Source organism: Thalia democratica, chromosome 3, assembly GCF_965202585.1.
Source record: "Thalia democratica chromosome 3, ktThaDemo2.hap1.1, whole genome shotgun sequence".
Taxonomy (NCBI): Eukaryota; Metazoa; Chordata; class Thaliacea; order Salpida; family Salpidae; genus Thalia; species Thalia democratica.
The window spans coordinates 54,075,590-54,103,358 of record NC_139167.1 but is presented as its reverse complement, the minus strand read 5'-3'; the positions used below and the strand labels follow the sequence as shown (position 1 = coordinate 54,103,358).

The 27,769-nt window shown below is 25.4% G+C and overlaps 1 protein-coding gene across 1 annotated transcript in view; it reads right to left on the bottom strand.

Annotated features, from left to right (window-relative positions):
• Positions 1-14,951, bottom strand: part of LOC145832410 (sodium channel protein 1 brain-like) — a 30,693-nt gene extending 15,742 nt beyond the window's left edge. The window contains exons 1-7 of the mRNA XM_082939727.1: positions 14,802-14,951; positions 12,029-12,156; positions 8,901-8,981; positions 6,137-6,354; positions 4,221-4,412; positions 3,801-3,858; positions 813-957 (exon numbers count right to left, since the gene is read on the bottom strand). Coding sequence (XP_082795853.1) covers positions 813-957; positions 3,801-3,858; positions 4,221-4,412; positions 6,137-6,354; positions 8,901-8,981; positions 12,029-12,156; positions 14,802-14,930 — 951 coding nt within the window. The 5' untranslated portion in view covers positions 14,931-14,951. The remainder of the gene's footprint in view (positions 1-812; positions 958-3,800; positions 3,859-4,220; positions 4,413-6,136; positions 6,355-8,900; positions 8,982-12,028; positions 12,157-14,801) is intronic.
• Between the last annotated feature and the right edge of the window lie 12,818 nt (positions 14,952-27,769).

The following is a 27,769-nucleotide window of genomic DNA, read 5'->3' as shown; positions in this document are numbered from 1 at the left end:
ATTATTTATTATGATAAGTAAATGCAGAGCTTCGTAATTGTTTATCGATTTCGGAAGTTATAGACAATTTATAACCAAGTAATGTAGTACTATTTTTATTATATGATCAATATTTTAGACTGTTTGATAGGATTTTGTATATTTTCTAGTGGTATTAACAATTTAACATTTTAATTTATCAAACAACGCTTATTAAATGTGAAAATACTCTATTAAAAATACTAACCGGTATAAACATAAATTTCTAAAAAGTTTAAAACTTATATTAAACAAAATAAATAAATGGTATTTTTGGAAATCTAAAAACGAAAATTACTAATTTATAAAAGCATACTAAAATGTTTTTCTTTAGTTTGATAGCTGCAATAAAAAAAGCTAATTATCAATATGAAGCTTCGTGTAAGTAGTTCTTAATCAAAAGTATTTTTTTATTCTTCTAAGTGAAACAAAAGTGTTAAAAAATTTAAAAACTTTTAATTTGTTTAGTAATCTATAACCATTTATATAAACATAACGTTTATATTGAAAGTTAAGAGTTTTGGGCTTAACAAAATTCCTAGAAGTTATGTAAATATCATATTTAAGAATACGGAAAGTTCATTATATTCTTACATACAAAAATATAGTAAATTCCCTTAAAAATTGTTTTTTTTTTAAATCTCATAGATACTTACTATCACTAAGTTAGCTCAAATTTTTAGTTTTGTTTAAATAAATGTTTAAGTAACAGAAATAAAAGTTAGTTTCAAAACATTTTATTTTAACTCATAAATATATTTAGATAATTTGCAAAATTTGTCAAATATTCTCACCATGTTGTACACGTTTTCCCAGTAATCCAGCGTGATAAGTTGAAATGTGGTCAGAAGAGCGTACCCCATATTATCGAAGTTGGTGCACCCATAGTTCGGGTTCGGCCCTACGTCATTCAAGCACACGTAATTGGCTGGACATAAGCTGTATGATGTCATTTATGTAAATTTGATCCTATAATACTTTTAAAAAGTTAAAAAAAGGCTTAAGTGAAAAAAATTCAATTAGGAGTTTAAAAAAAATTTTTGCTTATAAATTTAGTTTTTAAAGATAATAAACTTATACGGTGTAGCTAGACTATAGTTCACTTTTTAACTGTTTATACAAGCAAAAAAATTATCAGTATATTCAAATAATAGTTAATGACGGTCAGAATCTGTTGTTATTACTTTATTAATCCAGTTTATGGTTAGAAATCCAAGAAACAGCTGGTAGTAAAAAAATAATGGTTTTAAAAATATATGAGTAAAGGTTGAACTATTTTATGAAAAAAAAAACTAAAATTATTTTTATGTATGATTAATTTCTAAATTGACATTTGTGTAAAGTTTTGTCAGCTTAATGAAAATCTGATTAATCAAAACGCTAAACTAGGTTTCTTTTTGCAATAGTACACAAAGTTTTGGGAAACACGAGACAAGCTTTGGATATTGACAATTCCAGTTAACTGGTATAAGCTTTAAAGTTTAAAGCTAAATAAAGAATTCTATTTTCATAACTTAAAATTTATGCTTACACAAGAATCTTAAACTAAACTAGAGCTGGATTCGTAAGAAATATTTATATGAAAAAGTACCAAAAATAAATTGCCATGGTAGAAAAAACAGTTTTAAATAAAAATTCGCATACAATATTCAGCAGGAAGCTTCGTATCTGACCAAATATCTTAGATCTCTCGGGAGATCTTGTCATCTACCGATGTGACGTAACTTTATTATTTATAATGACGTCACAGCTTGAATCTTAAAATTGCAATGATGAAAACTTTTATGTTTACCATAGAGAAACTAAGCTGTTAAAAACAGCTAAAGTTAAATTTAGAAACACTTTTAGGTGAAAACAGAAATCAGTTTTGAAAAGTTTTACGATTTTACCTACAAGTGAAGTGCTGACTATTACTCGAAGCTTTCAATAAACGTTTTGATTATGACCCATAGCAGAGTTTGACGCTATTTATTAAAAGTATCTGCTTTTGATAATACACTTGAAGCAGAAAGTTAAAGGCTACTGTGGTGAAACATTGGACCATATGGCGTTCACGCTAATACCTTATGCTCTATGCACTGCTTCTGTGTGTGTGATTCCTAAAAAGGCATTTTTCCGAAGGGAATGTAATAAATATTTGCGTTCGAAAGAAAAATACCGCAAACTAATTTACATAAGTTTTTTGTTGCGCTTATAAAACAATATGTTTTGTTTTTGCTTTCAGTTTGGTTTATTTTTGGACAGAGCGCTTTTTTCATTTGTTGTGTAAAATTTGACTTACTTTAATAAATCTGTTATTGTCAATTTATAACAATAAAAGTATTAAACTAAATCTAACTTATTTTCAATTTTTTTTTAATGCTTTTAAACAGTTATAACTAATAACAAAAACATGAAAAAAGAGAAAACTAAAGCTGTAAAAAAGGGTCAATAAAAAATATTCAGATGATAGCTTAAGCGTTTGAAGTAGAACTTGTACTTTTGTAGATTAAGTACAAACTAAAGCGTCAAATTTGAAATTCTATTCTAAACACGTGTTTTTTATTTTAACTATTTGTTTCTTCCATTTGAATGACATTTTGTAAAAAACTTACCCTTTGTTCTGTTTAAAAGGTAGATTTTTGTTAAAATGCCTTAAAAGCTTAGAAAAATAATTAAATTATCAAAAGATTGTACTTCCATTACAAAAAAAAAACAGCGTTTCTACGTTTGTTTAAATTAGGCTGAAATCACTTATGTTTTTGTTATTTAATAGCAAACTAATCAAAACCAAACGGAATTTATTTTTACACAACCACTCTTTGATGTATTATAATGAATTTATCGTTTGTCATTATTCGAAGTAAGAATAATACCAAAGTCACGAAGTTTTAAAAGTTTGTTTTGAAAACAAACATAATAATATCAATAAATGTATATCATAAAAAATAAGACAACAAACTATATAAGTCAAGTGAACTTATAATAAAATTGTATAGAATCATACAAGATATTTTGACCACGAATTTTATAAATTGTTAACATTAATTAAACAATTAATAAAATTTCATGATAAATAATTACGTATAGAATCTAAGAATTCAAAATAATTTAAAAGTGTTTTTGACCAGCAAGTAAATAGATTTCACGCAATGTAAAAGCATAATTATAAAATCGATGCAAAAGTAAATAACTAACTTACTTTGTGTTTGAAAATTGTTTTTTAACAAAAAGTTTCTTAAATTTTGCATAATCTTCTTTAACTATTGTAATTTAAAGCAGTTGATGCCAAGTGAGCTTAATAAACTTGTTTAGATATATGACGTAATAGACACAGCTTTTTGACTGATGGCCTACATTTTACAAACGTAAAATATTTTAAGAATATATTTTTCTCACGATCCTACCAAACATCAAAAAGTTAATTAAAATATATTTTTTGAAACTAAATTGATTTTGAACTCGACGAAAGAATTTTCACTAGATCAGTATATGTTTTATTTGACCTAGATTATTTCAAAGCGAAAAGTTAAAAAGGTTCTAATTTAAAGATTTTTCTGATTAAAATACTTATAATATTGAAATACTTTGAAAAAATCTAATTAGTGTTTTTAAACTTAAAGTCTTATAAAACTGCTATTTTACAACATTCTTACGATATTAGTAGATTATCTAACTTACTATAACTTTAGTAGAAAGTTGATGAGAGTTTATACAACTAGTAATAGTAGTTGCATTATAAACTTATAAATAGATAAAATTAAAATCTTTTGTTCTAACAAAAGTATGATGACGTAACTAACCCGCTTCCGGTTACATTTCCGCAAACAGCTTGCTCTCCATCAACTATGTACCAATTACCTGTTTGAATATTAAGTTACAAAAAAAAGTGTTATGCTTTTGAAAACAATTAAAACTTTTATGTTTTAGAACAAAATATTAAGACTCTTAATATGTTGTATTCATCTGTAAAAACATAATTTACTTTAAAACTTAAAAGTTGCAATGCTTTAAACAAATATAATAACAAAAAAAAAGGTTTTAGTATACGAGAAAAATTGTGGTTCATATTTAAAACAACGTTTATTAAGATATTTAAAAAAAATGTAATACGTATCTAAATGTATTATAAACTACGTATTCTTAAAAAAAGAAAACAGAAACAAACAAGATGGCTCATTTACATAATGTTAAACAGTAAACGGTTATAAATATACACAAACTTTGGTTAGTGGCGTATGCTTGCCAGTCCAAGGAGGAGTTTTGTGGTACTTTTACGCACCTCCTCCTGAGAACTCCCTGATAAGCCTGCAGCGCAATGAGTGCAATTATAACCAGGAGAAAGATCATGATCAGCATAACTTCTCCTAGTGGCTTCATTGAGTTGAATATTGCGTTCACTATTGTTCTCAGTCCTGCATTGTTTTCAGATTTGAATATAAAGCTAAGTAAGTTATTTTTAAGAATTTTCTATGGATAAATAAAAATAAAGTTTTAAAGTTTAGATTTAGTTGAAATAACAGTACAATATTTTATGCAGTTAAAATATTTAAGTAAAGTGTTTAAAAAGTTTGTGTCAACATTTTAGTTTGAAGTCAAAGTTTAGTAATTATTTGTTTTTAATTCTAAATATTGTTGAAAAAAATTATGTTTGATTTAATTAATCCAATAATTTTTTGAACAGTTTAGCGTAAAAAGTATCTTAATAAAAACCTAACCACTAATGGTAATTATAAACTTTATTTTTACTTATTAGTACGAAAAAAGTAAAACAGTAAAACGCTGTTAAAAATTAAAAAAAAATTACCTATAAAATTTATTAAAATTTTGATCACCAAAAAGCTATTTACTTTTACTTAAGTAGTAGTTTCAAAAAGTATTTTTTTGTTTTTGTTTAAGAGAGTAAAACAAAGTATAGTGAACTTTAACCTAGAAAGTTTTGACTTTCTTGAAAAGGTTGGTTGCAGTAGAAATATATTGAGAGATGTTTAATATCTAGAGCTATAATAAAACTAAGGAATACATAATTTTGAAAATAATAGTTAGTTATGCCATTATTAATTTTAGTTTAAGATGTTAGTTATTTTATTTCCTAAATGTTGAATGTAGGAACTTAAGCTAGTCTTATACAAATAATAACAAACGATCTAATAAAAGTTTTAACATTAATGTTCATAAAAATTTAAGCATAGTCTAATAAAAACAGTCTAGTAGACCAAAAGTATCTACTAGAAAGTTTTAAACTGCTAATTAGGCATACTTTTAATTAGAATCATAAAATATAAATCAATATACGTTCAAAATGACGAAAAAAAATACTAAAAAAAGTCTAGTTACTTAGAAAGAAACTTGAAATAATTTGAATTACCTTTTTTTAAAGTTTTTTATGAAAAAGCTCTTTAGAATGAAAAAAAAATTACTATTAGGGTTCAAATAAGTGTTGACCATATAAAATAATTTAAATAGAAGCTATTTTAGTAAAAAAATTGATTTTTGTTTGACACAATTATATTCATTTGTTACATTACCAAAAACTGCCAGTATGATAAAACTTTTATTTTGACTTATAAAAAAACTCTAAAATTTTTTGCCGAAAATAAGTTTATGAGTACATGCATTGTATCAATGTACTACGGAAAGTTTGTATTGATTTTTAGCATCATATTTTTATTTTGTATCAATGCAACGTTTTTACAAATGGGAAAACATGACCACCACATTAATTCAAATTTCTCCTCATAAAAGTTTCTTTTTTATTTTAAGTTTGATTTTATAACGCAAAAATTTTAAAGTGAAAGTTTTCCAGGGTGCTAACAAAATTGATGTAGTCGGTTTTCTTTTATTTAAATGTTGTTCTCTTCTAACCACAAGTATAGACTTATGAACACATAATCTTTTTAAATTTTACTACATAATTTTAAAGTGTTTAATCTAAAAAAAACTTTATACCAACAGTTTTTATTTATACCAACAGTTGTTAAAAAAATAATTACAAAAGTTATTTTAAAGCTGATTAAGCTTAATATTTTTGTAAACAAAAATATATTAAATAATTAGTTTTACTGGTTTGTTAACTTTAACACTGTTAAATAAAATAGTTACAAAAACAGCTATTTATCAAAAAACACGCATTTATTACCTGGTATAATAGAGACGGACTTGAAAGCCCTGAGAACCCTGAAAGCTCTGAGTCCTGACAAGTTTGCGTCGTAACTTATAGTTGCCATGGCAATCACCACCACCACAAAGTCCAACCAGTTCCAGGGATCCCGCAGGTAGGTGTGTTTGTCCCAAACTACCCCTTTCGCAATCATCTTCACCAGCATCTCTATCATGTACATTCCGAGAAAAACGTATCTGCACAAGGAAGATGACAGTAAAAAAATGCTATAGGAACTCTGTAAACTAGCAGCTTTAAAGGTAAGTAAATTTAGGTCTTTCAATAAATACAAATGTATTGAATCAGTGAATTTCGAAAACTAACGTAAGTTTTGAATCAGCAACAGAAAAATGTTAAGATATAAAAAATTATATGGCAGTTTGTCCTGATTAGTAAAGATTTAAATTATTGTGTTACAATTGGTTTAGTATGAATAATAAGTATCATAATTTTAATAACTATTAGTTTAGATTTAAAAACTGACAATAAACTTTTTATAAAATTACTGAAATTTTTTTTAATTCTGTAGTTTCTGAAAAAAAACATATGTATGATTTAACCTGTAAAACAAAAAATAAGGTTTTGTTTTATTTAACACCAATTTTAAATATAGTAGAGTAGTTAAGACTGTAATATTTTTTGTAAAAAATTTTGAATATAAATATTAAAAAAGTAGGCATTTAAACCACCTAATATACATGGGTGAAATAATAGAATTTACTTTGCAACAATGGTATTTAGTTTGAAAGATTTATATAATCTAGAATTTTTTGTTTTGTTATTTTTTATAAATATATAAGACTGTGGAAAACTAATTTATACTTTCTTAAAAAAAAATATATTTTAATTACTCACATGGACTTAGCAAGTCGGCATAGTGCTCTACATTTGGAGAAAAAACTAGTTTAATTGAAAATTTTTACCGATTTTAAAGTAAAATTTAAATTGTTTTTATTTTGAATTACCTTTGAACTACATTAACTGCGCTTAAAGTTTAAGTTGCTAAGTTTTTAGTTGGTATACAAATTTGAACTATTTATAATGATTAATAGTTTTTTTAAGCTATGCTATTTTTCTTTCAAAAATATGGTCAAAACAATTTAAATAGTTTACAAGATTTTTAGTTTTAGAAACTAGTTGTCTAGTGTAAATAATTTATTAACTTGTTTAAATAATATTTTACTTTAAATGATATGTTCACGTGCTAAATAATAATTTGAAATAAATAATCATTCAAATTAAATATCTAAGTTAATTTTAATCTTAAGTAATAAATTAACCATTAATAAACAATTTTTGTTTTAAGAAAATAAACTAAAAAAAAAAGAAGTATACATAACTGAACCAATGTTTATAATTCAGTATACTTGCGTATAACATTAATGTTTTAGCATGTACATTTGGAAATAAAAAATTCAAAACAACAAAATAATGCGAGATGTCTTGCTTACAAAATCTCGTGCAACTTTCGTGACTGCAAAAACCAAGTCAGACACCCTCATGGGTTGTGGTCACTGAAACGCGGCCAGCCTGCCAACTTTTCAAGTCCATTTGGACGTGAGCCGTCGCAGCGAGTCATTAAATATTTAAACTTGTGACTGGTAGTTGACATGGGATGTGGTATACAGTTTGCGTTTGTTTGTGAGTACCCCGAAAATTATTCAAACTTTATCAAATTTGGGTGAAGTAATGTTTAAGTATTTTTTAACAACTTAATGAACTGTCTAAAGTTTTTGTTTATAAAGTAGTCGGCTTTTTGTAATTTTTTTGGGAAAGGAGTTTTTAATATTTATAATCATATTTACATTTATAGTTAAGTAAAAGAACATTTAGAACTAAAAAAATAAGAAAAGTTTATTATTAAGCTTGTTTGTAAAAGCGTAAGAGCATTTACTTTTTTAATAAGTTTCAAGCTTTTTACAACATTTCCACACTACGAAATTTGTTACCAACTTTGCATTAAAGAGATTTTGTGATTTACATATACTCTAAAACTGATATAATTAAGTAAAGAAGAAAAAATACACAACTTTGTAAGACATAAAGTTCGTCTTCGAAATAAAAGAAACTCAAAAAAGTTTATAAAAATCATAACAGAAAACTAGGGCATAAGAAGCCAAGTTCAAATTAATTGAATTATATTTCAAGAAAAACTTAAAGCACTGAACTTCGAAAAATTAAATTTAACCAAACTAAGGGTGTGATTGAGGAATGGTTTAATTTTTTTGAGTTTCTATATTAGTTAAAAAACTGATATGCTTATATAACAGCGACTAGTTGTGATTATGATTACAGCATACTCATATAATTAAATCATTTATCTAAAAAATTTACTACGAAAATTTACCGAAAGAAAATTTATAGTAAAGTTAATTGAATAAAAATTGATAATTTAAATTATGATGAAGTATGTTTGGCAAAAAACTAACAAAAAGTCTGTAGTTTAAACAAACTATGAATTTTTAATATTTTAGATTATGATTGATTCTATTTTGTTAAAACATTCAATAAAAAAAAGTAGAATTATTGAATTTTTATTAAAAATTTATGTTTATTTTTAAAATTTCGAAAAAAAGAGAAAAACTAAAGTTAAAATATTTTGATACTTTTTGTCATAGCTGTGTACACAATATACAAAACTTATATTTGTTTTATTGTCTTATAATACTGGACAACTTTTAGTCTTCTTACGAATGGTTTTGCTTACTACATTGTTTTATTAGAAACAGGAAAACAAACTCACTCTGCAGACCTAACTTCTTGGTCGAGGGCTAGAAACACGCAGTTGATGATTATAGTAAGCATCACCAGGGTATCAAACAGCCTGTTTGCAAAAAAAAAAGATGTTTGCTAGTTACGTAAAAGTTTTGTATAGTAGGTTATATATATATATATATATATAGAAAATTTTTATATCGCGAAGTTTTAAAAATATTAAAAATTTGTTATATGTTTTATAATACAGAAAACTTTGGCAAAAAATTGTCAAAGTAACTAACAAATACTTTTACAATAAAACTACAAACCGAAAGTGTATTTAGACACTATAAAAAAAATCAAAAAATAACAAAATACACAAAAGTTTAGTGACTTTTAAAGAAGCGCATCTTTTTAGGAGTACTTAAGACATTTTTATGTAGGCTGGTATTTTTGTTTCTTTTACAAAAGAATTAGTTAGCAATCAGCAGCTTTAAATATAAAACTTTAAACGGTAATACTCAAAATCACACTAACTTTAAACTTACTTTTCAATTGGTTTATTATAGTTTGAAATTAAAAAAGTCTTTCAATAAATATTTTTCAATTAAAAAAATTATACAAGATGTGAAAAAAATTTAACAGGATTATTTAGAAGCTTAACTTAATTATTTCTTAATGTTGGAAAACTTAAACTAATAAGAAATTGTTAACTTTAAATTATTATTAAGTATTTTTTAAAAATTAGATAGCTACTTACTAATATATTTTTTTACTGTTTAATAAAAGTTTCAATATACAAATACACTTTTAGTTTTATTATGCGAAAAAAGTATCATTGAAACAATGTTTATGAAAACAATTATCTCCAAGTAATACAATGTGTAGGCATATTTTTATACGAGATAAGAAAAACTCTAGCTACGTTTTATGGCTTAAAGTATACTTTTTCATACTTTACGATTGTCAAGGTAATTACGACAAGTAAACAGTACATAAAACGAACAGTATTTATTTAAAACTTCATCTCATAAACTTTACAATTCGAACGACAAAATTGGTTGCAGTTTTGAATAAACAGTAGCAACTATGTTACAAAATAAATAAACTACAAAGTATAAGTCTAGCTTAAACTTTGCAATCTCCGAAGCTCATGGCAATTTTTGCATCTTATTTGAATAAGCAACAATTTTTGAGGATAAATATAATTTTCTACACAAACTACAACAAACTTTTACAATTGTAATGTAAGTGGGTTGTTGTAATTAAAAGCTAAAAAGTTTTATATTATTATGTTTATATGAAAGATTAGATCATGATAATAAAATTTCCAAACAATTTCGATAATCCAGTTGCATTTTATGCTTATAAACTTCTAAAGTTACTTTTTTTTCCTACAAACTGCACAGATTTCAAACATTATTTAACAGTTTGATTACTTTAATAAAGTTTTGAACAATATTAGTTTAACAGCTTTATTGTTTAAGCTTGTAACTACTGGTCGCAAAAAGGTCAACATGAGACAGGTAAAAGAAATAAGAATTTTTATCACATTCAAGGAGAGGTAATTAAGAAAGTAATCAATACAACGCCGAGAAATGAAAAACCGAGAATCTTTCACGTGACAAGAAGTGACAGAAAATATTTGATGACTTTTGCAGCGATTGCAAAACTCCCAGCCAGGCTTTAGTTGGTTTGTCAACTGAAATACTTTTATAACGGTTAAATTGAGCAGCTCGCTTTATTTTCTTACTGCTGAAGCTTGCCCTTCAAATTGAAATTTCATATAAAAAGTCTCAATAAATGCGTAAATTTGAATAAAAATAAAAAGCATATAGAAAACATTTTAAAATATAAGTTTTCAAAACTAAAAAATAAAAAAAAAAACAATTTAAATAGATATCGATTGTAATAGTTTTTTGAAGAACTGTTAAACAACATTATAAACTGTCATTTACAAACAAAAAACTTGTTTTATTATTTTAACAAACGGATTATTTTTCATGGTGTAAACTATGAGTACATACAGAAAATAAAGTTTATATCGATACGGTAAAGCAATCACTATAATAAACCAAAAAGTAATACAAGACTTTTAAAAATGACTTCCGATATGGGAATAGTATTATCTTGTAAACTAAATATATACTGCTATTGTCAGTTTAGGAAAATCAATTTAAAACAACGTTTAAAAAATAACAGATCAATGTTTATATATTTTTACAATGATATAGTTTTTCAAAATTAAATACCATAGTTTTATCGATTTGTTTTACTTTCTCCAAATATCAAGTGACGTCATATTGAAATGTTAATGTTATGACTTTTTAAAATAGTTGTATTAGAAGTGTTAACAAAGTGAAAAAAAAAAGAAGGGTGAATTTTGAAAGCTTAGCAAAGATAAAAAGTCAGAAAATCTCATTTAATTATGACTTACTGCAGTTAAGTACTCAAATTGGTTGCAAAATTTGATTTTAATTATTATTTTGTTTTATACACTTTAGTATAAAGTATGATTATACATATGAATTACGTCTATGGTATAAAGAGAAGGTATGTAAGTGAGAAAGTTATGTTGTAGCATACACTACACACTCGAGTACAAAATTCATTACCATCTATTAAACAACAGACCTATTATAATAGCAAAGATCAAACCGTTTATTAAATTAATTAAGGTGTACCATTTAGCAATTTTCTATAATCTTATATAAGAACAAAACTTTAATTTCTCCTCTTTAACAAAAACTTTTGAAGTTAAGTATTTAACAGTACTTTAAAAAATGTAAAATCATTTTTTATAGCTTGTAAAGTCTTAACTTTTTACCACAAACGCAAACCATATAATTTACTAAAGATTAATCATGATTGATTTATTATCGTACTTTTGTTAATAAACAAGAAACAACTTATTTGTGTAATTAATATCAAATTTCAATACGGAATGTAAAAAAAATATTTAGAACTTACAGTTCAAAAATGCATTTTTAGTAAAAAAACAACTAAAAAGTAACTTGATTTTTAAATTACTGAAACAGCAGAAAACTTAGATTTAGATTTATAAACTAACTTTTAGGAACTTTATAAGTAGAAAAGTAATTAAAATTTACGTGTAGTTCAAAAGCAACGTTCGTTATTATAAAGGAAACAAAAACTAAATAGTTTAAAACTAACGGGTGGATTTTAGCGGTGATGGCAAACTTTCTAATTGGATGAAACGGAGAAAATATACAAAAAGAATTGTCCGCTGAAAACCTGTACAGTGTGTTAGTACCGAACCTCTCAGAAACAACAACACAAGTCTGAAACATTATTGTGTTGAAAGATGATGATGATTGCATTTATTTTAAAACTATACCTTTTTATAAAACAGTCCTAAATATTTGTAATATTTTTATGCAATAACACCTTGGTTGTTTTTTTAAATGGTAGTTTTTAAAAAGCTTTAGGTAAAACTTTTTTTGAGTTCATTGATAAATATTTAATGTTATATAGTAATGAAAAGATATAACACATAGCATATACTTTCAATAAGGAATATAATATGAGTAGTTACCTTGTTTATAAGATTTTAACTATTTATAATTTTCAGTAAATATTTATAATGTATGTATTACAATTTAATAAAAGAACTTAAAATTAACAACACTATTGAGAGTATGTAACACTCTGAAAATAAGACTTGGAATAAATTTTTCAACAATACAAGCTTTTAGAATTTATAAAACATTATTATCTTATTAGTTTGCATGATAGGTGTTAACCTCATAAAGTTTATTAAAAGGTTAAAAACAAGCATATGAAGTCATTTATTTGGTTTATTAGGTAATTAGTCATTTGTATCAAAAGTATGGTAGGAATGTAAAATGCATTTACACTTTCTAAAACATAGTTAGTACAAGATATTAAAAAAAATAATTAATTAAAATATTTCAAACAAAAAAACTGTTTAAGTAGGGCCTAAATTATCAAGAACTGTTTGAATATAATTTAAAATTTTTGAATTAAAATCAAAACAATGTTTCACTCGTTTAAAATAACTTAAAAAAAAAGAACATTAAATACAATAACAAAATTTGTTAAAAATTTTGATTAAAAAATAAAAATTATTGTTGACTTCATTTTTCAATCTTTATAAAATGAACAAGTTAGATTTGCACTAACTTTTAAAGGACAGTCTACATTTAGTTTTCAATTTATACACGTTTTATTAATACTCTTCAAGAGACTTTGCATTTTAAAGATATTTAGAAAAACATTAAAAGTAAGTATTGTGTTTGAAAAACTTTTTGTTTGTAACAACTTTTAACAGTATTGTTTTTTTGAGAATACTTTTAAACATATCAAGTAAAAAACTTTATTAAGTCATAATTTCACACATTTTTATTTTTTTAAAAAGCTTGCATAAAACCTAATGTCAAAAGCACTGTTTTATAATATCAAAGATTTTATTTTTCGTGAGTATTTTTATTTTAGTATAAAATTATTTTAAATTTATACTTCTAATACATATGAAATATACATCTTAACCTTTGGTTGGAAATCAAGAAACTAAAGTTTAATAAAAAGTAAAATCTGGAGTACTCAAAACTATTTTCTTTTAGTAATTCCATCAGAAGTAGTGCTTGGTGATGTCAAAAAACAAAAACATTGCATTAATATTTGATATGACGACGTATGATTTGTTCTTTGTAAAAATATTGCTGAGCCATAATTTTTAAAAACCTTTAACTTGTTAGCTAAAATTAGTAGTTTAAGTTAAATCAGTTAGTATTTTTCTTTATTTTCGATTCCTTTAGAAAAAACATTAAAACATATTTATTACCTGGAATGTTAACTGCGTAACAATAAGTAGACTTATTTGCGGTTTTGCTATACTTAAAGCAATCAACCCACATTTATCCTTATACGAAACATAATAACTTTAATATTTAAGTCATAATAATACAAAAAAGAACTATTTAAAAATAGTATCTGAAAAAAAATGCAGCTTTAATTTTTAAAAGCCGCAAAGTTTTACGAAAATCAGTTGATTTGGTGTCAGTTCAAAACAAACAATGTATTTTTACACCTAAAACTTGTTCAAGTTTAACAGCGTGGCTGCCAAATTAAATTTAACGCCAATTAACTCGAATACCCAGCTCTGTTAACAAATTTAATTCCAACTGTAAATACCAGCGAACATGGTTTAAAAAGTTTGGAACTGAAAATAAACAACAAAAAGGGAGAATATTAAAGTTTTGTGATTGCTAGACTGTAAAATTAGATTGTAAAACAAAACATTTGTTTTGGTAGTTCATTAAATAACTTTTTAATGATTAGTGACAAACAAGTTAATTAGAATACTAAATATAGATAGACTTACACATTTATAACCCACAAGGTACAAAGAAAGATAGCATATTTAGGCAATAATTATTAAAAGCAGACATCCAGTTTCTTTTAGCTCTAACCGATTTTTTAAAAATGTTAAGAATAAATAAAAAAGATTTATCAAAAATAATTTTTTCTACCAGTTGTATTTTACATTATAAAGTGTATTAAGAATTATTGCGAGAGTTTAATTTGTATATCACTACGACATCTTTATTAGTTTTATCATTACATAAATTATTTGTTTGTTTCGTAAAATAAGAGGTTGCTAGTAAAAAAATAGTTCTTACTGACAAGTTTTTTGTACAAAGTTTAAAAACTAAGTTTTCTTAAAAAGTTTTATCTATGATCGTATAAATAATAGTTACGAAATGCAGAAAAAATTGTAACAAATAAAAGTTGTTACGGTCGTTTAATATTTTCAAAAACGCTTATGTTTTATCTTATTTGAGTTACATATATTTAAAAATACTTTTTTTTTTACCGAAACATATAAAAAATTATTAGGTAAAAAATAAGGAAATTCTCAGTTCGTTGTAAAATTAAAAAGCAAAATATTCTGAATCTAACCAACCTTTTCACCTCTTTCTGTGTAGTAAAAGTCTATGTCTTCGAGCAGCACGTTATGCAAATTAGTAGGGAATTTCCCACAAACAAGACGCAGTTCCTGCCCGTCCTCGAGAGTAGGGTCAGGATGGTCCATGATGAACTCCTCGGACGTGTCGGATGTAAGGACGTCTGGGTAAACACCTGGACAAGTTTTAAATTTTATCAAAATAAGTAGTTTTGGCAAAACAGGTTATTTAGAAAAAAAAAACCTCTTATAACTGTTCAACTGTCGTTTTTAGCACTAACTGTATTTTATCTAGAAAATCAAGAAGATATATAAAATTATCTTTTCCAAGTGTATGATACAAAAAAGACCTTATTTTCAAATATTTTAACTACTTATGAAGTTTTCTTAATTAATTAAAGTGATATTTGTTTAAACTTTGGAAAAACTTGGTTTAAAAAGTATCTTTAAAACAGACGATTTAATGATTCACTAAAAAAGTTAAAAGAAACAAATTAAAAAGTAAATAATACTTAAAGTTATATCGTTAAACTGGAGAATTGTTTTTAAATAAAAATATTTGAATATTCTTAAACTTTTCTAGCAAAAAAAATAATAATGTAAAAATAGAATACTAAAGTACTTTTTCATTATGTTAATTTTTTAAAATTCTTGCAAACGAAAAATAGTAAGACTTATTTGACAAAAGGTTTAGATAAGTATAAAGTTTATAAAAGTTAAATTTAACCTGATTAAATGTTTTTTAAATAAAAATGAAGATTTAAGCTAGAGAAATTGTAACATAATTTTTTTTTCAAACTAAAACATTTTTATACATCAAATTTTATAATAGATTTAGTTTGTTAATTTGTCTTATATGTTATTTGTACAAAATGTTAAAGTATAATTGTTATTGTTTATTGAACGACAAAATATACGCTTAAAAGGTTTGGTCCAAGGACCTGGTTTACAAAAAACCTTTCGGTTATCGAGTCATACACCAGAACAGTTTAACGTCATGCCCAGGACAATTAATAAATTCTACCTATATATATTTTTATCATAAACAAGTTTTACGTACATATATAATAAATTTTTAAAAATAAATAAGAGCTTATGTACGTCAATCTTAGGCAAAAATTCAAATTGTGTACAACTAATATTTTTCTAATAAACTTTTTAATTTTATAAAAGACATACAAAAGCATATATTTTAACTATTTTATAGTGTTTTAATGATATTTTCATGTCAAACTAAAGTTATTGTCATTAAAACAGATACAAGATTTTTAACTAAACGGTATGTGTTTTAACCTCACTTAGATTTATTAAAAAATATGTTCCTACTTTTGTATTTTTACTTTTTGACGAACTATACTTAAAAAAAAAGATAAGTAAACAAATCATGTAATCAGGCAAATTTTTATTGCCTGTCGTACTGAAACTCACAAACGTTTAAGTTCGATATTTTTTTAAGATAAAAAAGTAATTGAGACGTTCGTCAATTAAAGATACAAAATCACCAACCTTTGGTCACCTGCTGCTGCGCTTGCGAGGACTTTTCCTCCGTGTTTTCGTTCTTGCTGCTCAGCATCTTCCTCTTCTCCCTCAACCTGCTCAAGCTGGCCTCCGTGAACTTCACGTACTTCTCCACTTCGTCTTCCTCCATTTCGTGACGTTTTTTGGAATAGGTAGTGACGTAGTAAAATGGTGTCCAGTTGTTCTATGTAAACTACTGAAAAAAATAAAAGTAGTGGAAAGATGATTGCTACGTAAAAGATGAAACAGCTACAAAATGTTCAAGAGGGTTGAGGTATGTTGTTGTTCAATATTTAAACTTTTAACCATCTAAAAATAAAAAAATTATGAAAAATATTAATCAAAGTTTAAATATTGAACAACAACTTTATTGAACTAGGTTGAAAAAATAAACTTTTAAATGAACACCCAAAAATAAAAACAATTATGAAACTATTAATCAAAGTTTATTTTTTCAAACTAGTTCAATATAGTTTAAAAACTATTTTAATGAAGCTCACGAACAATCTTTAAACGAAGAAGACTAAAATACAAAAGACTACATTATCTATGATGATCTACAAAGTTGAATACATTATTTTTGTAAACAAATTATACATTAATTAATCTTTGACAACTAAAAACAAATTCGTTTTTTATCTTTATAGTAAACAGTTACTTTTGTTCACATAAAAAAATTTAGACAAAGTTTAAAGTTAAGATTTAATTTTATATACTATTTATATTTTGTCTTTTTATAGTTTATTACAAAGAAAGATAAAGTCAATCGCTTTCTTATATAGCCTCCTACGCATACTTCCTATTTAGAAGCGTATTTTTATGAAAAATTCATACACCTATCATAAGTATAAAGTAATTATAATTTTCGTGGTTATAAGGTAATAGATTCACCCTTTTATTTATGCTTTAATCGATGGCCCAACATTTATGATAAGGTTACATAATATATCGATTCAACCTACACTTTAAAAGCGCAATGAGGCTTTTATGAACCTCAAGAATACTTAATTAAAATAAAAAGTAGGCAAAATTCAACCGAGACACGCACTCGATAGAGCAGATTTGTGTAGAAAATTGTTTATTTTTCAAAAATAAACAGATTAGTGGCAGTTCTGGAAATTTCAGAGCGGAGTGACATGCTTGTTATGTTTACTGCTTTTTGCTTTCAGCAGTTTGCGAAATCGTTAATGACGTTTATTACTTTTTAGCGGTATTTAAAACGCTCCGTTCCACGTCGCCTCGTGATTTTTGGTTTTCTTGTCAAACGTGATTTTGCATGAGTTTTTTTAAAGTTTAAAGACTAAAACTTGCAGTGTAACTTAGAAAAGTTCAAGTTGATGAAAACTTTAGTTGTACTTCTATTTATTTTATTGTACCTATACAGTGGTTTTTTATCGTAGGTAAAAAAAATTTACAAAGCATCACAGCACTGAATTTACATTTTCGTTTTCAATGAAGCATCAAAAGCTAATTACATAAAAAAGTTTTTGAATTTAATTTAATAATTAATTATAAATTTAATTTATTTCATTCGGGTAGGTGCTTGCAAGAATTTGATGTCAAGTTTACTTGAATAATAATGTAGTTGTGTAAAAACTGGTCGGAATTTAAAAGCTTATATGAACATAGATTATGAAACTAAATCGTTTGCCTCCTGTAAATTAAATTGCTTTAAATTATTTTGTTTTATTAAAACATATCATAATATGTATAAGTCAGTTCGTTTAGCTTTTAAAACACTAACTTTGATTTAATAACTAATTTAAGTTTTGCACCCCATATTATGTTATAATTTGAGTCAATTCGCAAATAAAAAAAAAAATTAAGAGATCGATCAGATTGTAAAAAAACAGTACAGTTACCAACTTTTGTTAATTATACAAAATTAAGCATTATAAAACTATTGCATAAACAATTACAACAGTTTTATGAAAAACCACATCACAGACTGACATCTCCACTTTGTAACCTTTCAATATGCGTTGATTAATCGGCCCTGGTAATTGCTGGGCCATTATGCAAGAGGTACAATAACGTGCCCTTTTGTCTTCAATTAGCATATAATTGCATAACTTCAAGATTTATTTAGTTTAAGCAGTAAGTATCAAGTGTTTTTGTTTCTTTTTTGTAGCACGTCAATTAAAAGTTTATAGGAAATAGAGTTCAGGTTGGTTGAAAAGTTTTTATAAATTTGAATAAACTTCCATTTAAGTAAAGTTCACAGAGGTATATTTCAGCAATAAATAAAAAAACACTTTAATTGCCAAATTTAAAATGTTTCCTACCAAGCAGAAATTGACTAGATATGAGCTTTACTTTTGCATCCAGCGAGAAATAAGCAATAAAAAGGCAGCAAGCAAAGCAATAACAAGTTTTGTCGCAAACCGACCTTTGCTTGTTGTAAATAATTTAGCAGCAATATTGTCGTAATTGCCCCTTCCGTCGACAACTTGCTACAATCTGCGGTGTTTTATGACAAAACTCATTGGTAGCTGAGTTTTTGCTAGCTGCTAAAAATGTGTCAATTTAGACTGAAGAGGGTTTTAGAGCGTTTTAAGTAGGTCTTGACCTTTGTATTTAGTTTTTTTTTTTCAGAAGAAAGTTTATTACCGTAGTTTAACTCATTTTTTCAAACTTTATACTAAATACCGAACTAATATTTTACTTTATGAATGAAGGAAACACTTATATTAGTAAAAGTTTAACACTACAAGCTTTAGTAGCTAAATATAAGTAAACTTTCAAAAAACTATGGTCAAAAATATTTTTATGTTGTAAAAACATAATAAAAACTTTAAAATTGATTTAAGACTTTTAAAGTAGATACTTGGAAAATTTTTATACTTAAATTTAAATACAACTCAAAAAACACAAAACGTAGAACTTTTATTTAGAAGTATCTATCAAAACATACATATAAAATTTTAAATTCTAAAATTAAGTTATCCAAGTAATCATTTGATAAACTTTATGATTATTTAACTAACATTTTTAGCTATAATTTGAATAAAAACATGTAGTTTAAAAAAATCTAACTTCAAATATACTCAATTTAAATCAACTAAATAAAAGTGTTTAGAAAAATACAAAATAGAGCCACGAAAATCTCTAAAGGTTAAAAACTTCAACGTATACACTTTCTAATAGAAACTTATAAAACCTGACGCTATGATAAAATAAAATAAACAAACACACTAAACATTACGCGGTTTTAACGTAAATGAAATTGACTTTTGTTTTAGAAGCAAACAAAACTGGACTTAAAAGTTTTCGCTAAACTCATAGTTTCACTATTCTAAATATTTTTGCTCTATAAAAGTCAACTTGTATTTTATTTGTGTTTTTTAACAACAAATAGTTTAAATATACTATCAGTTTTGAAAACTGTTTTTTAAAACTTTAACAAAGTGTATTTATTATATATAAACTTTCTACAGGAAAAAAAGAAAATACCTTTGAATATAATTATATTTAAACATTATTAAAAGATTTATAGTTAACAATTTACCAGAAAAATGTATTTTAAAACAAACTAGTACGCGTTTAAAAGTAAACTTTTGTATGTTTAAAAGCTCGTTTAAAGAAATTATAAATCTTGCTATGACTAAAAGACTTGATAAAAATAAAAGTATTACGTTCTCAATAAAAAAAAATAGATAATTTTCTTATTTTTTACATTTGGCTTTAATACTTATAATACATTAAACTTTTATAAATAAATTAAACATAAAAAATAATTTATATTAACTTTGCTCGATTATTATTTACGTTTAAAGTAAAAACAACAGCTTGCTTTGTAAAATTTTCTAAATACAAACTTTAACTATAAATATTGTAAAAATTTAAACGGTTTTTTTGCAGTGAAACACAAATACAGAACTTCAAGGTGTTATGCGTCTAGCTAGATTTTAATACTTTATGCAAAACCTGATAAAAAACCAATCATATGAAACTAAAGCTTAATCTATTTAGAATTTTTAGTATTATATATATGTTTTATCTTTACAACTTGAAGAAAATTTCTCAAGAGTTTGAACACAAAAAAGTAACTAGTATGATCATTTTAAAAAGTCTGTAGAATTCATAAAATTACTAAAATACCAAAACAATAAAGGAAAAACAGTTTATAAAGCATAAATTAACATATGTAAGTTAACTGCGTGTTTGAGCTTAAATCTTGGACTCTCTGCTCTGTTCTGTTGCTAAATCACTTAGGCCTTCATGAAAATTTCAATGCGCTCTTTTTCAGTGGTATGACGTCATATTTCTCTCTTATATTTTTTTGTGCACTACAAAAGAGTTTGATAATTATTTACAAAAAATATATTCAACTAGAATTAATTGCAATTGAAAAACTTTTTCAGATTTTTACAAAAACAAACGTTTTGAAAGAATAGTCGATAAAGCTCGCTACTTTCAACAGAACAAGTTTAGGCAAAAATTTCAACACTGTTTAATATACACTTTTCATTAATTTCTCACAGAAGACGGTCTAAAATTCAGCCATTAGCAAAATAATATTTATATTACAATTTATTCAGTTTTATTTCAACTAGAAAACAAAGATTCTGTTGTGTTATTATATTTTAAGATATTAAACATTACTTTTTGAATTAAGCGATCAGACAAAATAAAGAACCGAAATTCTAAGAACTTTCAAACATAATACTAGAGCAGAAACAATGTGTTATTTTCAAAATTAATACTATCTACATATCGTATCATTTGTTCATTATTTACTCAAAACTTAGAAGTTATAAATCATACTTTTTAATTTACATCAATCAAATTGCTTTGACCAAAAAAAAAGTGGAACAAATTTAGTTTTTGATCCGTATAAAAGGAAAGCATATATTTTAAACTTTCAAATAAAGTTTAATAATAAGTAATAGTTTTCATGCCATTTCTGTTAAGTTTTGTTGGTAAATGTTCAAAATAAAAATTAAGTTACTTTTAAACGATTTTACTGTTTAAAAATAAACCTATAAGTTAAAACACTTGTTTTCTACCAAGCCAATGTTTGATGGTTTAAAACTATCATCTATAACAACTGGTAAAATTTTCTATTGAATTGTTTACTGCTGCCTCGCGTTATAATGCAAAGGTCATTCCAGGTCAAGTTTAGCCATGGTGCTAATAATGGCTTCATAACGTGCTTATGTAAAACCTGGCCAATTGCTAAATTTTAACATTTATAGAGTAACTTGTTCGAGTTTTTATTGTCACACAATCAACACGATTTTTCAGCAAAAAAAATTAATCAGGTGTGGTTCAAAAATACACTTGTTTGTTTTCGTTTGCTTTGAATTGCGCCTGGCTCCAGAGCTGGAGAGAAATCAAGCTTAAATTATCAATTTGGACTCCTTCCAGCGTGGCAATGTCGTCGGCTTGCAAAAATCTTCTGATCGATCTCGAAACAAGAAAAAGGAAGAAAAAATTTCTCGTAAATCTTTCATCGAAAAATCTCAAAAAGCCAGTCGGAAGGATTCGAAATTAATCAGTTCATTGGAAAAACTGCAGCGTTTTCCGGATATCAAAAAACATTTGTCGCGGTTTTCAAAAAAGGAATTTATTTCCACGCCTTTTTCAATAAATCGATCACTTTCGCAGGCGTTTGTTACGTCACAAAGAGTAAGATTTGCAACGTCACACAGCGCTGACTCTTTTGTTCCACATGCTCATTCAAGTCAGACAATGACTTACAACAACTCAAAAACATAAAAAAAGACTAGTTTTGTTATTTGTTCTACTGGCATAAAATTAACAATCCATTTTTTCAAAAAAAAAACTGCTCATTCGGTTTTAGGTCTATTAACTTTGAATTAAGTACTCTGATTATTAATATATTCGTAAATACGGTTTTAAATAGTAGAATGAAACAAAACTTAATAAAATATTATAAGGAAAGGTATCTGTACTTGGTTTTTTACTTTTTTATAAAACACCTAGACAAATTGAAGTCATTAGGGTTTTACAACTTTGTTTTCTGAAAATTTATTTTAAAGTATTAAACTGGTAACACAAATGATTTTAAACTGAACTAAAAAGTTTTACAATAAAAACAAAATTCTTGCTGTAAAACTTTAACTTTTTTTTTCAAATTACAAGAACCCTAAATGCTAAAATAATTTTCAAATAATGAAAAACTAGTTTTTAACAGCATGTTATTAAAAATATTTAATCACCCATGTTAAAAAGAACAAAAACGTTATGTCAATATTTTTATGATAAGTTTATGTTAGTTTAAGGAAAGTAATTTTATTGAAGTATGTGTATGTTATTTTTTATTACTTTAAATTATTTTTATAAATTTCAGCAATTAGTTTTATAACAAATCAAAGTAAAATAACTATTAAAAAAGACTAAAACTTAAGAAGCATTGCAGTAACACTAACTACTATTGTTTTAATAAATAAGCTGTTTTAGTTTTGTTTGATTTTCTTATTTTCTTCAAAATGTTAAAAAAGAAAATAGTTTTTGCTTCTCTGTAGTTTGATGTTTTCTTGTAAATCTCATTTAAGATTAGTGCAGAATTTTCCTTTAAAAATAATTAAAGAAATCTTGAACAATAAGTTATAAAAAAATTAGTTACAACAATTTGGTTTTATAAAAGTTTGACCAAAACAATATTTGGAATTTTGTAGTTTTTATATAAACAGGTGCTAGAAATAATTTATTTTAACTAAAAGCTAAAATACTTTAACAAATTTGTTAGTCATCTGTTATATAAGTGTATTAAGTATACTATAAATAGCAACGTGGTTATTGAAGTTAATTCAGTAAATAATATTATTTTCTTATTGAATTTGATTTGTATTTATTAGGTATAAGAAAACATAAAGTAGCAATATGATCTATAAATATTAGATACATATATTTTTATAACATTTAGTTAAGCAATTATAAGCTTTTTTTTGAACTAAGACGTTTTATCGAAAAATTAACTGAGTTGTGTAATGAACATTATAAGTGGATGGTTTTGTTCCGAACTTTAAACAGAAAAGTTTTTTTTCAAAAATTCTAAAAAAAATTTAACGAAAACTTTAATGTTAAGTATTCTATTTTACATAATAATCAAAAGTATTTTAATGAATATTTTTACTCTCTTTAATATTTATCTAATAAATAATTTTTAAGTGTATTAGTTTTTGTAGGTAGTATAACTTTTATAAAAGAATTACTAGTAGTTAATAAATAGCAAATTCATTAATTTACAAACAGTCTTTGTTGCTCATTAGTAATTTATACTTATAAAAAAACTACTTTTCAATTAAAATTTAAATAAACTTAGGTTGTTTTAAAACATGTATAACTATGAATTAACTTTAACTACTACTTTTTCAGAATTGAAGTCAAAAAAGTAGTAGTCATACTTTTGTGTAGTATTTATATTACAATCAGTTGTGTGAAAAAGTAATGCTAGCTATACGTAAATACTATCTTGGCGTTGCAACCTGATAAAAACTATGCTTTTATTAGACATGAATAAAGTTTGAGGCAACCTTCATACTTTTGACGTTATTAAAAAACTATTTATTAATTGTTTGTTAGAAAGTTGTAAACTTTTTGTATACGTTTTTTTCATTAAGGTTTAGTTTGCTTTGAAGTATATTTCAAGCAGAAAAAATAATTGAAACTTAAGTACTAAGTTACTTAATTTAAAAAGTAAATAGTTTTGTTTTTGCGGTAAATAACTACTTGTAACTTAATAATTCAGCAACTTTCTAGAATGTTATATTTATACTTAAACAATAGAGAAAACTGACAGTTAAAAAACACTTTTTATTTTGTTCTGATAAATCAAATAATTTAACTTTTTTGTCATGAAAGTAAACTTTTGACAGTTTTCTATAAAATACTTTAATTTACAGAAAATCTTATTTAAAAAATAAGTAACAGTCTTTAAGTACAAAACGTTCTAAACTAGTTGAAAAACTTGAATATTAGTTCTTTCTTTTGTTTGTATCGGTGTTTGTTGTTGCACTCTTTATTATTATTAAGTAGTAGTTGTGTAATCATTAATATCTTATTGTTTTAAAACACTATAAAGTTTTTAAATATCGACATAAACTTCTTTTTTAATAAATGAAAACTATAGTACTATTAGAAACAATCGTTTTTTTAGTATTGTGGAAAAACATAAACTATGCAGTAATATTGAACTAATAAATCTAAACTTTTGATAAATTTTAGTTTGTTGCGCTGCTATGCGGATAATTTTTATCCTTAAAACTATAACTTAAAGCGAAGAAGATTTTTTTTTAACTTTTAGTTTATGCAAGTAAAAATTAGAAAAAATTACTACTTTGTTTTACAACTTGCAAGCACAACCTCAGCTTTCTTGACATAAACAACTAATTATTGTTTTAGTGTTAAAAGAAACGATTATTTTCGAGCTAAATACTAAAATCACTAACAAAACAATTTTTATAGAAGTAAATTAAATCTTGTTTAAAGTTCTTATAAAAATGTTTAAAACTAATAATGAATAGCGAAAATCTCTATATAGAGCAGGGGTTCCCAACCAGGGGTGCTCGCAACCCTTGGGGGTGCGAGGCAGCATTCCAGGGGTGCGAGATGGCCTTTAATTTTTGTATGATAAATAACGAGATTTTCACTCTGATAAAGTTTATAAAGTTATAAAGTACACTTTTCTATAAAAAGAAGTTGGCGCTAATTTTCTGATTAAATTATTTTTTATAATACGTCATAGAGCAAGAGCTCTTTTCTAGAAGTAAATTAAGTTTACTAATTTCATTTAATAGCTGTTACTTTAGAATTAACATTTCAGTAAAGCTTTCTTAGAGTTTTACACCTGTGAATTTTAATCATCTATTCTTTAAATATTTAGTTTTTTTAACTGGTCATTAGTTGTTTAAAACAGTTTATGAGCTAGCATCTATTTTAATAGAAATACGTAGATAAATATTAATATCTTCAGCAGGTTTTTTATTAGCTGTTAAGAACAGGTTCTATTAAGTCTATTGCATTTATAAGGTAATCTTTTATTAAGCTTAGTTGTGCAGAAAGTGGTGCTTAAAGATTTAACATCAGTAAATTGTAAAGCTCACAGCAATTACTGTATGTTATACCATTTAAGAAAACTTGTTTTTAGCTTTAGTGAAACCAATTTTTATAGATCAGCAAAAGTATTCAATGCATCATCTTTATTTCTATCATTTCCTTTTCTGAACTTAAACCGTTTACCTTTGTCAATCTAGTTCTTCTATTTATGTTGTAAGCATACAAACTTTTTTTGTATTTGCTTTTATACATATCTTTTTACAATTTATTACTAAATATCTTTTAATTTTTAAAAATCTTAACGCAAACCTTTATTATTTTGAAACCTCGTAGCTGCTAATAGTTTCTTACCATGTGGCGTATAACGTAGCTAAATCAAAAAAGCCTCATACAATTGCTGTAGAGTTGATAAAGCCATGTGTGTTACAAATTACAGAAGAGGTTCTGGGAAAAGAAGCTTCAAAAAAGCTTGAGTTAGTGCCCAAAATAGCTTGAGAATTAGGCATGAACCCTTTTCTCAAAATGCAGTTTGAAAGCAAAACTCTTGAACAATATTGGTGATGTTCAATGAATATGTTTCCAAAACTTGGTGAAAAAGCACTAAGTACTCTCATTCCATTCGCGAAGACTTACTTGTGCGAGTCTGGATTTAGTACTCTTTTGTCAATAAAAACTAAATCAAGAAACCGCTTGAATGCACAGGCAGACATGAAGATTGCAATCAGCAACAAAATGCCACGTTTTTAGAAAGTTTTGTGCAACAAACAGGAACAAAAAAGTCATTAACTTTAGAGTAGATTTAAAGTTAAGTTCTTAATCTTTTCAAAATAATATTGAATGGTTAGAATTTTAAGAATTTGTTAAATACCTTATGAGTATAACGACATGACATTTAGAATTTTTTATTTAATATATAAGATTAGCTTAGTTTTTTGTTAATGTTAATTGAATTTTTTTTTTGCATTTTATAAAGATAGATTTTTTTTTTCGTTTAATTGAAAAGTAATTAACTTTTTTAGTTAGTTTAAAAAGAAGCATGTAGAATTACAAGTGATGAGCTCCAAACTCACTTGCTTGACCTTCAGAAAATTTTTATCGTTGCAGAGGGAAGAGTGAGTTCTGATGTTTTCTACCTTATAAAAAATAGATAAAACTTGTTCGAATATATTCTGTTATGTTATTTAATTTCCAAGTATTTTATTTTTGTTAATATAGTACACTATCATAAAAATTAAAATACAATTGTTAATTGTAGCAATCAATTATTTTATTAATAAATTATTAATAAATAATTATAGCATATAGTGTTAGGGGTGCGAGATTAAATTAAGAGACTTTAGGGGTGCGGGACATCAAAAAGGTTGGGAACCACTGATATAGAGGTTTTTGAAAAAAATAGTAAGAAAAAGTAAAATAAAACCGTTAATATGCTTAAGAAGATCTTAAATAATTATTAAATGCATCATGAAACAACAAGTAAATAAACTAAGCATATTAATCAATTTGTAAACACTAATCGTTTACCTTTCTGCAAATAAAATTTGCTTAGTCTTAGTATTTTGGTTGTATCATAAATTTAGTACTTGTTACTTTAAGGACCAATAAATAATTCAGCTTTAATTTTTAGGTTTAAAAAGTTTCCATATGAAAACTTTTGTTAGCGCCTTATTACTGATCCATTTCATATAATAGAAGCATTGTTGGGTTAAAAAAAAATCGATGAGATATCATTAGTTAGTAGTTGTTTTAATTACATTCGTTAAATACAAGCATGAAATGCCTATTTAGTTTAATGGTATTTTTCCCCATATTTTCTAAAGAATGGCTCTAGAGCAGGGGTCGGCAGGCATTAGGTTGTCGTGGTCCGAATTTCGAAAAATAAAATTATTTGTTGGCTGTAGCTGTAATTTTTACTCTTTAAATCTTCAAAAAATATCTCATAATATCTAATATAAGTATAGATTTTTCGTAAACTGTGCCTAATACCTTTTATTTGATATTTTTTCTTATTCCCGAATATTGAGTGTAAGTTTCAAAATTTACTTTTGCGAGCCAGAGTTGCATGCTCATATTTACATTAAAAACATGCTCGCGGGCCGCACTTTTACCCTTCGCGGGCCGTAGTTTGCCAACTTCTGGACTATAACAAGCTTATCAATTGAAACGTTTTTTTGCCTTCTCAGCTTTTGTTATTTTATCGAAAACGTGTAAACCTTGTCTTTATACAAAAAGTTTTACAACGTATTTGTTGAAAGTTTATTCAACAACAAGTAAATTCTAAATTTTGATATGGTTTTGTTGCTTATTGATAAAAATTATAAAGAAGCTTCAAAAGCTTTCCAGAGCTGCACATTAATGGTTTCTAAAAACTTTAAGAGTCTCTGGCATAGAAAGGTGTTGCTTGCAAAAACACGAACTTTAATACG